At 45.8% G+C, this 13,502-nt stretch overlaps 1 protein-coding gene across 1 annotated transcript; it reads right to left on the bottom strand.

The window, feature by feature from the left end:
* Positions 1-626: 626 nt before the first annotated feature.
* On the bottom strand, positions 627-13,497 carry LOC129497479 (CKLF-like MARVEL transmembrane domain-containing protein 2). Its single transcript, XM_055306389.1, has 4 exons — positions 12,540-13,497; positions 9,842-10,000; positions 3,313-3,411; positions 627-1,535 (listed from the first exon to the last, which is right to left on the bottom strand). The coding sequence occupies exons 1-4, from the start codon at positions 12,996-12,998 to the stop codon at positions 1,071-1,073; spliced, it is 1,182 nt and encodes a 393-aa protein (XP_055162364.1). The 5' UTR covers positions 12,999-13,497; the 3' UTR covers positions 627-1,070.
* Positions 13,498-13,502: the final 5 nt, after the last annotated feature.

Genomic DNA, 13,502 nt, shown 5'->3' with positions numbered 1-13,502 from the left:
CGCGCCGCGGGTGCCCGCGCGCCCTCACCTGGCTGCGCCGTCACCTGGCTGCGGCCTCACCTGGCTGCGCCGTCACCTGGCTGCGCCGTCACCTGGCTGCGCCGTCACCTGGCTGCGGCCTCACCTGGCTGCGGCCTCACCTGGCTGCGCCGTCACCTGGCTGCGCCCTCACCTGGCTGCGCCGTCACCTGGCTGCGCCGTCACCTGGCTGCGGCCTCACCTGGCTGCGGCCTCACCTGGCTGCGCCGTCACCTGGCTGCGCCCTCACCTGGCTGCGCCGTCACCTGGCTGCGGCCTCACCTGGAAGCGCCGTCACCTGGCTGCGCCCTCACCTGGCTGCGGCCTCACCTGGCTGCGGCCTCACCTGGCTGCGCCGTCACCTGGCTGCGGCCTCACCTGGCTGCGCCGTCACCTGGCTGCGCCGTCACCTGGCTGCGGCCTCACCTGGCTGCGCCGTCACCTGGCTGCGCCGTCACCTGGCTGCGGCCTCACCTGGCTGCGCCCTCACCTGGCTGCGCCCTCACCTGGCTGCGCCGTCACCTGGCTGCGCCCTCACCTGGCTGCGCCCTCACCTGGCTGCGCCGTCACCTGGCTGCGCCCTCACCTGGCTGCGCCCTCACCTGGCTGCGGCCTCACCTGGCTGCGCCTTCACCTGGCTGCGGCCTCACCTGGCTGCGCCCTCACCTGGCTGCGCCGTCACCTGGCTGCGGCCTCACCTGGCTGCGGCCTCACCTGGTTGCGGCCGCCCCGCGCACTGCGAGGACCCGGGCCGTGTCGGGCGGGTGCCGCCAGCGCCGCACACCTGCGAGCCGGAGCCCCCGCCCCGCCCTGGCGCCCCCCCCCCGCCCCGGGTCAGGGCCTTGGCCACCCGCCCCTGGGCAGCCTCGTCCCGCGCCGCGCGCGGGCTCAGCGGCCGCGGAAGAAGGTAACTCGACTTTTACACAAGGCAACACGAGGAAGCACATGTTCCCAACTTAGCAGCCCTGACTTTATGATGACATGTGGGCCGGGATGGGTGACAGCATGCAAGCTCAGTGCTGGGATTAGCGAGAGGGACGAAGCACCAACGTTTATGTCCGTGCGGGTGTCCGCAAGGATGGCCGCGAGGATGGCACCGAGGATGCTGGCACCGAGGATGGCCGCGAGGATACCATTGAGGACACCTGGGGGGGTGTGCGCCTGGCGTCCGAGGTGGGGGTTTTCGCGGGTGCTTTCGCAGGTGCTCTCGCGGGTGCCGGCGTGCCCGCTTTTGCGGGTGCCTTCTCAGGTGCTTTCGCGGGTGCCGGCGTGCCTGTTTTCGCAGGTGCTTTCCCAGGTGCCGGTGTGTCTGCTTTCGCGGGTGCTGGTGTGGGTGCTTTCGAGAATAGCCTCCAGAATGACTTGGTTTCCTGTGCTTTCTCAGGGATGGGTTCCAGGAGCAGGGAGGCATTGGTGTCTAATTCGATTCCCAGGAATCTTTTTATTTTCTCCCTCATGATCTTGGTGGCCAGCATCGCATCCAGGACACACACCATTGCCGCCATGAGACACTGGATCTGTCAGGCATAAGACCATATGTGGGAGGGGAAAGGCTAGGTTATTTTGCAGCTTAGCCGCAACCTTTTATATTCCATCCCAGGATGCTGCAGGTGGCCGCCTGCCCCTTCTGCCCCTGCACTATCTCTTGGTGTCTGCCTAGCTGATGCTGTGGCACATTTTGCCATTCCGAGAAAAGGATTTGGAAATGGTAGCTTTGCTGCCAGTAATGACCTCTCCTGATGCCCGAGGCACCAGGGAAGGACCAGAGGAAAGAACTGGCCTAGGAGGCTCTGGATAGGTATGAGGTCCTGAGGAGGCCCTTAGTAGAAAAGACTCCTGGGCTGTGTTTGAAAAGGGCAGGAGGGAGTTCCCAAGAGGACCAACGGGGAGGAAGAGAACTTCAACTACAGGGCAGGAGTCTCCAGAGAGTGTGATATGGCTGAGACCTCTGGGGCTGGTGAGGGGAGGCACAGAGTTGAGGCTACGAAGTGCAGAATTTGGGACCGTCAGAGGAGATACCAGGTGCCAGATTCAGAAAGCCCACTTGCAGTGGCCATGAGGTGAACAGAACCAGAGGCAGGGACACCAGTGGGGTGCGGTGGGGGCTCCTGCCATCCAGGTAGGAATTGATGAGGAGACCAGAGGGTGGGAGCCCCTCCCAGGTAAGAGAAGGCTGGGTGGCTGAGTTAGCTGATGGGGAAGAGCAGACCATAGCACCCAAGATTCTATATGCTCCTCAAATCCTGTCTGCTCTGGATGTTTGTCTTTACTGTCTCTTAATCTTTGGCTGCTTGAATGAACTTTTCCCAGATAGGTCTTGTCCCAGCTAATCTGTGAGCTCCTATAGGGATAAGGGGCTCTACCCCCAACACTAAGATTGAGCCTGGCACAATCCAATGGGACTGACAGATATTTACTGATTATGGAACAAATTCAAAGAATTCAAACTTTTTTTTTCTGGATTAATTTCTGTTCCCATTGCTTAAGTTCTTGAACCAAAGTCTCACCTCCCCACTTCCCACCCTCCATCTTCAAAGCATTTAATCAGCCACTTCTTGTGCTCTTCATAGGGTGAGGATTTGAGTCCCACCTTGTCCCAGGCTTGTGAGCCAGGGTAAACTATTTAACCTCAGTTCTCATATCTGTAAAAATGAGAATTGTAAAGATTAAGTCAGAGCATGCCTGGCATGTGCAGGGCACATGTTGGGAGCTTCCTTCCTGAATAGGCTCGGCTGTTCACTTTTTTCCCCCCTGTTCATCTGCTTTTCTTTTTATGTGCTTTTAAAATATAATTCTCTAGTCCAAAAAAATCAAAGTCCCATTTGGAGACAAGAACATTTTGTTGCAACATTTCAAAAAATAGTGTGTACATTTTTCAAAAGAGGAGTCTGTACCTATTTGGAGGATGAGTATTAGAATGAAGATTTTCATGAGTTTAGAGTTTATGCAGCTTCACATCTTCTGAAGAAGTCAGTGCAAGAAGGAGAAGGGGTAAGGATGTTATGTAAATGAAGTAATGATGGTCTGCCAGTTTCCCATTGCAGAGTTTTGAAATACTGATCTTTTTAAAAAGATTTATTTGAGAGAGCCAGCACAAGTGAAAGGGGCAGAGGTAGAGGAAGAGAATCTCAAGCAGACTCTGCACTGACCACTGAGCCCGACATGGGGCTTGATTCCAGGATCCTGAGATCACAACTTGAGCCGAAACCAAGAGTTGGATGGTTAACCAGCTGAGCCTACCCAGGCACCCCTAAAATACTATTCCTAAATGGGGTTATGAAGTCTTCAACTTACCCCTCCAACATAGAATAAATGCCTTCTTTCCATTTCTTGCATCGCCAAGATGGCAACTATTAAAAGGAACATAGCTGTAATGATACTGTTGATAAGATCCTGTAATACAGAATTGAAAACTATCAACTTTATGTAAAAAAGTAATTTCATAAAATATTATTTGTTTTTCATAAAATGTTTAAATTGGTCAATTACCCATCTAAGGATGGATGTCTTTTTAAAACTTTCTCTTTGATTAATATTAAGAGGAACTGTTAGTATAGTTCTTGCACCTTCCATGATGAGTTTATGTCATTTTAAGGTACTGGATAGGACTTTGTCAGCATAACTGGGTTTAATTTCATTAAAGAATCCCATTGAAAAAAAAAAAGAAAAAAAAGTTGACAACATTCCCATCACATGTTCCTTAAAGTCATTAGGGAAGTGAGTGTGAAAAACACCTACCCAAATCAGATCTTCATAAATATTATTTTCAAAAATCTTATATTTTAAATTAATATCAGTTCTGTATTCTACTCCATAATATTTTTTTAATATAAAATTAAATTTTAGATTAGTACTTTACTGATTTAATTGCATTCCCAAACCTGCAGGTAGAACAGATACCCTGGAAGTTAGTTGGGTCATATTTTTTCTGGAGGGTCACATATCAATTGCAAGAAGGCAAGAACCCATCTGAGAAGCAGGCCTGGTATTCTAGAGTGAATGCCTATGGTATTGGCTTTTGTTCTTTCCTAAGAAATGGCCAGAATTGAGTCTGCCCTGGCATCTATAGGCTGCCTTTGTCCTTTCTTCTGGATTTCAGTACTGAGTTCTTTAACTGCTAGCACAATCTTCTGTTTTGTGTGCTAAATAAAGGGTGAGGATAAGTAGATGGGGGGCACTTCTGAAGATAAGCAAAGGCTGGGCTTTGGTAATAGAGCAGTAATGGAAAAGTGGGCACTCAATGTGTCAGTGGCACCAGTGTGGGGAGATAAGTCAAAAGTCCAGGGTGATAGAACCCTGATAGGGCCCAGATATCTAATTGGAATACATTTTAAGTCCTTAAGTCTTGATGTCTTGACTTGGTAGTGTCAGTCTGTCTGGTGCCCCTGCCCAAAATATAGCAAGGAGCCCTGCCATCCAGTGTACAGAATCATAATGGCTCTGATGAAGCTCTTTTCAATGTGGTATTTCCCAGTCATTACCTTATTTAACCCTCACAAGTACCCTCCAAATTCAGTATTGTTATGATCCCTATCTTAAGAGGACATAGCAGAAACTTAGAGAGGTTTATTAAATTGCTTAACATTCAATATCTGCCAAGGAGGGAAATTAGAACTCATCTCACTATTGCCTCCATCAGGGACACTCAAATAAGGAGGAAATGAACTATCATCCCCAAGGTTGGAAGTACACCATCCATCTTGGACATTTTCTGTGAATAATGGGTTATGGAAGGTCAAAATGGTAAGGAACATGTAAGGTGGGAGTGTGTTTTGTTGGTGAACTCTTTTGGCCTGCCAGTTCCTAGATGTGTGACCTGGGACACGTTTTATCATTCCTCTTTGTCAACATGTTCGTTTTTAGATGGGGATAGTGACTGGGATTGATTGGATTGATCTGAGGATTAAATGGTATAATGAATCTGAAAATACCAGCTAAGTACCTGGCATCGTGGGTTGTGGGAGTGCATTAAAGTGTGAACTTGTGATATCTGCCTTCAAAATGCACACAGTTGGTAAACTTTCTGCAAATTTCAGGTGTTCTTCCTGTTGATATTGCTGAGCAAGGAGCTCTAGCCCTATCTTTTGACTTGCCTCTTCGAAGGGCGCTAATTATTTGGACACCCGGTGGGTAACACTGGAAGGGGGACAAAGAGCGGGGCTGGTGAAGGTTAGAAGTAAAATCCAGCTGGGTTCTGTGGGCTGAATGAGAGAGGTCTGCCAACAGTGGGGCGGGTATAGTGGTTTATAGTTTTGCAAGAAGCTTAGTCCTTTAGGATGGTGTAAACCAAGATATTAAAAAATGTGAACAAGGACTCTTACAACTAAGAGGCAGAATGTAAACTCTTTAAAATAAAAATTAGCTGTGGCCATAGATGGTTGAGAATTTAGATGATAACACTATAAACCAAGTGTAGACTAGGCTTCGCTAGCCAGTCATTGACTCCCTATGATTCCATCTCCTCACTGGAGTACTAGAATTTACTCTGTCCTTATTAGTGTTTACTCTGTCCTTACTAAAGTTTACTGTGGTCCTTGCTCACAAGAAAGTGCTCTCCTGAACTGTCCTTTGGAGCTAATGTGTTTGCCTTGTATCTAACAATCTATTGTAGCTCACTTCTCTTGAGCACTTCCTGTGTCACATTCTGTGCCAGGGTGTTAATCTCATTTGATTCTCACAAACTCTCATTATCCCCAATTTACAGGTAGCTAAGCAACATCCCTGGGCTGCTCAATCAGTAAATGGCTAGGACCCACTGCAGCCTGACTTGAGTATCCAGAGGTCTTCTCTGGACTAACCCCCTCCTCCTTTTTGACTTAGACACATCATTGTTGTTGGCCTCATCTTTGACAGGGGTGGGGTGTGGAGGAGGGGAGAGAGAAAGAGATGTTCTCTTTGATGGAGTAAAATTGCAGCTGAACCTTATCACCTGCCGTCTTTACTCATCTTTTTCTTTCCTCTTGACTAAATACCTAATTAACTCAGGTAGCCTCCTCTGATTAAAATGAGAGACGGATTTGTTACTTGACTATTATTTTTCCATAAAGCTTCCAAATTGTTGAGATAAAATTGTGTAGAATTATAACTGGGAAAGAACAAGGTGCTTTAATGGTGAATGCTTATTTTTAAATATTGCTGAATATTAGAGAAAAATGTAAACATTTACAACTCGTTTCACAAAATGTGGTATTTGTAATAAGAATTTGTGTATGATAAACATTATATAGTATTCAACTTTCTGCAACTCCCACTGATTCCATTTGTGCCTGGAGTTCTCCAAACACATGGCATAGCCTGATCAGGAATGACCAGAACTGTGGTTTTTCATTAAGCTTATTTGAAGGGGATATTCTAAAGCTGATGCTTCCTCCTTATAAATGTAAAGATATTGCTGGTAGTTTTGGAATCATCACTTCTGTAGAGTTTTAGTTTAAAATATTTATTATGTTCTTTAAAAAAACAAACAAAAAAACCCCCCAAACCCCCAACTTTCTATTGGCAAAAACATCTGCTTGACCAGAACACAGTTTCTCTGACCATATTGGATATTTTTTGTAGTGTAGAAGTGTTAAAAATATGAGCTATTCATACGATAATTACAATTCATACTCGTCTTGGGGATGTTGACAGATGACACAAGATTAATGGGTAAAATTTATAATGTATTATAAAAATGAAGACCGTGACCCCACCATGGGGGGGGGCGGTGGGTAGGGAAAGCTGTATACTCACTAGCTCTGATGCAGACCCATGATGTCAAGTCAAGGGCTGGCTAAGAGATGGATGGACCCATGGGTGTCAGGGTTGCTGGCATAGCCTTCACAGAACAAGATACAATTGAGACTGGAGTGTGAGTCCCCCAGCTTAGGCTCCATCATCTCTCCAAAGAAGGAGGCCTTGCCAAAATATGGTCCCCGAGTCCATAGATCTCTGCAGGTCTGTAAGTGAGGCCAGTAGTCTTTGATGCTGCCCTGCTGAGCATCTGAAGCCCTGATTTATCAGATTTTCTGTTTTCCTGCTGGGAGTTTTCATCATTAGCCCCTTGCCAAACAAGAATGGGAATAGAGGAATAAGGAACTCTATACTCATGTGAACCTTTAAGGAAATTGCCACCTAAAATCACTACTATTTACCCTAATGCTATGCCTTGAGGGCACCAAACCATCTTGCCAGGAGAAAAGGGCTGAAAAAGTGGCAGCTGTGCATGCTGGATGCCTCTAGTGTATGGGTGGGCCTTTGAGCCTACACGAAGCCCTGAAGCAGGGACAGTAGGAAATAAGTTCTCTGGCTTCCCACAGTTCCATAAGGTCCCAAGGGACTTTTGCAGCTTGATGCCAACACATCTCCAAGTCCACCTACTCTCTGAAATGACAAGTAGTCTTTTCCTAGGCACCAATCCTGTCACTAAACCAGCACATCGCTTCCCGTGCCAAGACCTCCCTGTTACCACCCAGTGGTAACTACCCTTCTGAGTAATGTCATATGTACATGTCCTTCTGCGCATGGAATCTGAAAGGGAAGATCCAAAAGAAAGGGACAGGACAGGAGAACATAGTTTTGGATCCTATTTTGATGGGTCTTTAAAAAAATCCTTCCTAGTCCATCAGATCACACACCATCTCAGCAACTATGTTGGTTAGTATGTGTGCTGCTAGTGAATTGGGCATCAGAAAAACTGAGTGACCTTCATAGTTTCCCAACCATGAAGCTCCTAGGAGCTCACCAGGCATATCCATGTGCTGTTCCAGACTCTGGGCCATAGATGGGAGGATAGCAGTAAGAAAAAGGCAGGGGCTCTGAATCACTCTTTGGGCTCCCAGAGTCATCCAAAGGAAAGGGAATGCTGTGACCCAAGGGTGGAGATAGCAAAAGAGGGCCTGGCTTTCTCAGAATTGACCAAAGGCCTGCAATTCTATAAAAGCTGGCCTGAGCCATCTGTGACCACAGTGAGAGCAGTTCCTCTTTTAGGATTTTCCGGGCTCATTCTTAGGAGCCCCCAGTTCTTTCCTTTGTCTGAGACACTTCCTAGATGCTCTCCCTGGACCCTACAGCAAAGCATGGTGCTTTGAGGCTCCCTCTAGCTTTCCAGTTTTCCAGTGTGTGGGGTTTTCCTCAGAGGGCTCTATTCCTCCTGGCCACAGTGCTGACCTTGCTGGCTGTGAAGTCCTCAGTCACTTGCCCCAAGGACCTGGACCCACCCTCCAGGATAATCAGTTCACCTCTGGGTCCCATTTTAAGGAAACCACGAGGAAACAGGGGAAATTACAGAGAACATAAAATTTAGAGAATCCAAGGAGGATAACAATGAAAAGAGGATGGAGACAGAGAAACCACCATAAGGCAATAGGGCAAAAAGTCTGGAAAGAGTCAGGGTGAAAGCTGGGCCTGAGTTTTCCATATGACTGCATATGGCCATGGGCAACTTCATCTCCTTCATCTAGTCTTTTTATCTGTTCAGCTACAACTTCACTGGGTTGTTGTGAGGATTAAATAAGGTAACACATATGAAAAAGTATCTGGTACATGCTGTGTGCTCAAAATGGTTAATTTACCTTCCCTTCTTGAAAATCTCCATGGTCAAAGATTTTAGTTTCCCCTCAGAAACCTCTTTATCCTTATGTAAGGGCTCCATAAACTAAGAGGGTCTTCCAAATGTCCACTTAGAGTTGCTCATATTTTGCTTTGTCTGCTTCCTGTTGCTCTGCATTTTGTGGGATAGAGAGCTCAGCAGCTTTTTTCAGAAAATCCTTCACACACTTCAAGAACATATTTTGAGCTTTAGCTGAATAGCAACCAATCCTACATGGAGACTAGAAGAAGGTACCACTACTAGAAGAAGTGGGATGTAAGAGAGGCCCAACCTCTGAATTAGGATTGTTTACGGTGCATGATGAAATGGTAAAAGCCATCTGACTACTTTATGGGGTCTGATGGACACTTTGTGAGTGTTGGCTTTATGCTGAGCATTGTGCTGTTTGCTTTAAACACATTTACATGTTATAGGAACTCTATGAGGTAGTTACTGTGATTGTTCTTTTCCTCCACTGAATTTCCTAGATGGAGAAACTGAGGCTAACATTCACACAGCTAGGAAGGTGCTGGGGCCAGTAAGTGGGCCGGTGTTTGTATTTGGACAAAATGGTAGTCCTTCTCTAGTGTGTGAGGATGCCGAACCCCATGCTCCGCAATAAATCGGATTTATCTGAGACCTGAGGGATTAGCTTCAGGAATTTGTCAGTTGGTAAAGAATATGAAGTTCTGGAAAAAGCTACTGAGGAAGGCAATGCAGTGTCTTTTCTTGAATACTCCACCATGTGGCACCCCCTTGGGACTATGGACCCTTACTATCCATGAAAAGATTGACTCTTGCAATCTTTCAGGGTGTATGTGTAACAATTTTCTACAACTTTACCATTCCAACTCTTGTTAATGCAGGGGGGGAAATGTTTATAAATCTGTTAGAGTAGCTGTAGAGTAGTTTGGAAAGTAGAAGCATGTGCTGTTTTACAAGCAATAGATGAGAAGTGTGTTTACCTACTGAATATACTAATTGAAATTTTCTTTAGGTCAGGCTGCAAAGTACCATGTGTTTAGTGCTATAAGTGATGGAAGCAGGTGTGTGTATTGGTGGTGCTATGGACAGAGGTGGCCAAGGAATCTTTCTGAGTATTAAGCTAGTTTCTCCCCTGTGACCAGGGCAACACTGTCGCCAACTCGAGTTTTCTTGTACAGAGAGATAGCTCTTTTGTTTTCACTTGAGGAGTGACTTTACTCTGGGACCGAGCGCAGAGCTTATATTTGAATTATGAAAATGAACACTTACAAGTAAGGGCCAATCTAAAAAAACCAGCAAGTGGTGAAGGGTTAGCATATATATTAGAATAAAAAAAAGAACGATGCACATTTCCAGAACTGTGATGGCTATATACGGCTCATAGGCTTTGGCAATGATGAAACAAATTAATGCTCCTAGGATAAGACCCTGCAATAAAAGAAACAGGATTTGTTTTAATGCACATGGGCTAGTAAAAAACAAAGCAAACCCATAGACTGTTAGAATATAAATCTGATTATATTGCACTTGCCTCTTTTGCTTTGCACATACATTTTATTGGTCAAATTTCTCATATTTCCAACCAATGAAATAATACATGGAAACAATAAAAGTGCACATTAAGTATGGAAGAATGAAAAATAACTCGTTTCTTTCTTCTCCCTCAACCCAACCCTAGTCTAGCTCCTGAAAAGTAACCACTGTTCACAGTGTATATTTCATATTGGAAAGAAGTATATACAAGGATATATGGATTTTGATAGAAAGAAGTAGAACTCCCCACTTTTCTCTTTCCAAGTGGTTGATGATTATCCCAACATCATTTATTGGGAAACACCAGCATTATCCCCTCTTATCTGAAATTCAACCTTTATCATGTACTAAATTAGTAGAAACTATCTTTTTTTTTTTTTTTATCTATCTATGATAGTCACACACACACAGAGAGAGAGGCAGAGACACAGGCAGAGGGAGAAGCAGGCTCCATGCACCGGAAGCCCGATGTGGGATTCGATCCCGGGTCTCCAGGATCGCGCCCTGGGCCAAAGGCAGGCACCAAACCGCTGCACCACCCAGGGATCCCAGTAGAAACTATCTTGTTCTAAATTGCTTCCCAGTTGATTTTGAGTTTTTTAGAAATACAGTGATATCAATTGAAAAAAATGATATATTTTGCCTTTTCTTTTCAACCATTATTTTTCCTGTCTAATTGTGATGATTAGCAGTTCCAGAAAATACTGAATAGCAGTATTGATAAGGGCATCCTCTTTGTTCCTCATTTAATGGGAATACTTCTGATGTTTAATTATATATGATGCTGACTTTTGGGTTTATTTTTATAATGTCAATAAAGTACCTATGTATTCCTATTTTAATGGTCTTTCTTTTTTTTGCAATCAGAGGTGAAGGTTAAATTTTGTCAAATGTGTTCTTTTTTTTTATTTTTTATTTTTTTTTTTTGTCAAATGTGTTCTTTTCCTTATTTGATATAATCTCCTAATTTGTTCTCCTTTTACCTATAATATGTTGGGTTAGTTTAATAAAGTCCTAATATTGAATCATCACAGTATATTTTTTAAAAGTACTAAAGAAAATTTTCTGCTAATATATTAACACTCGTGATGGGAGAACAGAAGACTAGCTGAGGACAAGGCATAAGCTCAGGATAGCACATTGACAAATTCTTGAAACAGGCAGAGGGACATTCATTCCTCTAGGGATTCAACTGCCTTGATGTTTATACTTTGCTAAGGGCAAAAGGCCATCTTAGACCCCCAGGATCCTGTAAGTCAACTTTAACATATAAAAACTCCTTTAGAAATTTCCTTTATCTCTAAACCCTTCAAGATACTGTTGGCAATCATCCCCCAAGCACATGACCCTCAGATATACATCTGAAGGGTCTCCTGACTCAGGTTTTATTAGACAGTAATGAATGACTTTTTCCCAACAATAGCTGGCCCACTCAGGGTCCTGGAAACCTTGCTTCCAAAATTCCTTAGGGAGTATACTATCCTCAAACCCCTCCCAACTCCCAGGTATATAATCAGTCACTTCTCACAGGCCTGGGGCAGCAGCTCTTCCTGCCCATGGGTCCTGTCCCTGTGCTTTAATAAAACCACCATTTTGCACCAAAGATGTCTCAAGAATTCTTTTTTGGTCATTGGCTCCAGACCTCACCTATATTCCAAAACTTGATCAATTGTTGCTTTGATACAAGTGAAATTTCTATTTTCTTTTTCTGACTTGGTCAGTTTTTGATATCAGTGCTATACTACTTTGAAAAAATAATTCAGAAGGGCTTCTTTTCTCCATTCTTTGAAAAAGTTTCAATAGTATCAGAATTACATCCTATTGAAAGTTTGAAAGAGTTAATGTATAAAAAAATCTGGCCCTGATATATTTTTGAAAGATACTCATTTGACTAATTCTCATTTTACTCTGTGTTTACATCGGTCTGGTTAGGTTTTTCTCAATTCTGGGGTCAGTTTTGATAATTATATTTTCCTAGAAAATAAGCTATTTCATTTAGGTTTATTTGTTTTGCAAAATACTCCTAGGGATCCTCTCAGTTTCTTCATCCTTTGTGATTATTTTCCCTGTCGGGTGCATAACTTTAAATATATGTCTTCTCTTCACCCTTTTTTCCCTGTTATACTGGCCACTGGTTTTGGACAGTTCTATCAATTTTGGACAGTTCTGAGTTTTGTATGCTATTTTATACATTTCTGCTCTTATCTTCACTGTTTCCCTAATTCCCTTTGTGAGGGGAAATGTGAGAAATATAAAGTAAGACCGGCAAAGGAGCGCTGGTTTAGTAATAAGGGTAGAGTGGGGTAAGGAGCAAGGGAAGAAGGGAAATAAAGGCGAGGCAAATGGAAGTCGGAAAGCTTTCCGCAGGTGGCGCCCCCTGAGACTCACTCCCCAAGGCTGCACCCACCCTGCAGCACCAGCTCTTTTTACTCACCAGCCTCAGGATCTTCAACATCCCCTTGGGCGAGAAGAAAAAACGCTTGAAGCTGTCCCTGAATTTGAGCGGGACTTTGGCCCGTCCTTCAGCACGCTGTTGGATGGAGGACTTCTCTTGGCCCTTGGGTATCCTTGAGGCTGCACCCTGCTGCATCCTGGGTCCTGTATTCTCCGGTTGCTTGGATGCCCCTTGGCGAGAGGGTGCCGCGGTCCCTGGGCGAGAGGGTGCCGCCGTCCCTGGGCGAGAGGGTGCCGCCATCCCAGGGCGAGAGGGCGCCACGGTCCCAGGGCGAGAGGGCGCCGCCCCAGGGCGAGAGGGCTCCGCCCCCGACCCAGAGCGTGAGGGTTGCACCGTCCGCCCAGGGCGTGGTGGCACCGGAGCTGTGGAAGCTCCTGGGCGTGTGGGACGCTGCTGTTGCAAGCTCCCTGTGGGGTTCTTGGTGGTTTTGGCATCCATGGTGGGCCCCGGGGCCTGGCTGTGTCAGGCTGGCCCTGCTGCTCTGAGCCTGCACAGCGGCGTCAGTCTGTCCCCTGGGAACCAGCAGCGTGCCCCCAACGGCCGCCTATCCCTCGCGCGCACTCAGCTCTCGCTGCCGCACTCAGCTCTCGCTGCCCGAGTACAAACCCGACCCTCTGGCCACCCTCGTCACTACCTGATTGCGATGCCACTGCCTAGCCTGGAACTTATTATCCCTGCAACTTCACTCCCCCATGCTGCCAGCAAGCCAAGGAAGGGGGCTCCGGAGACCATTTAGGGAGGTCCGGGTGCATTCTTCTCTGCCACCCAGGCCCAGGAGGAGGAAAATCCAACCCGATCAGGTCCTGGTGCTACTGGCGCTCACTTGGAAGTGACAGTATTGGTGAGCGCTGGGCAGATTTCCCACATCTCTTCTTCCAGTTTCCATATTGAGATTAAAAGAACAACCACAGGAAATAGGTGGAAGAATAAAAAAATATATTT

The sequence above is a fragment of the Nyctereutes procyonoides genome, unplaced genomic scaffold, assembly GCF_905146905.1.
Source record: "Nyctereutes procyonoides isolate TBG_1078 unplaced genomic scaffold, NYPRO_anot_genome, whole genome shotgun sequence".
NCBI lineage: Eukaryota > Metazoa > Chordata > Mammalia > Carnivora > Canidae > Nyctereutes > Nyctereutes procyonoides.
The sequence above is the reverse complement of the archived record's forward strand: the minus strand, read 5'-3'. Positions and strand labels throughout refer to the sequence as shown.

Coding starts and splice junctions, on each gene's coding strand:
- LOC129497479 (XM_055306389.1), bottom strand. CDS start 12,998: ATGGATGCCAAAACCACCAAGAACCCCACAGGGAGCTTGCAACAGCAG. Junction 3,412..9,841: donor TTTTAGATTGGCCCTTACTT/GTAAGTGTTCAT, acceptor TCTGTATTACAG/GATCTTATCAACAGTATCAT. Junction 1,536..3,312: donor ATTTATTCTATGTTGGAGGG/GTAAGTTGAAGA, acceptor TATGCCTGACAG/ATCCAGTGTCTCATGGCGGC.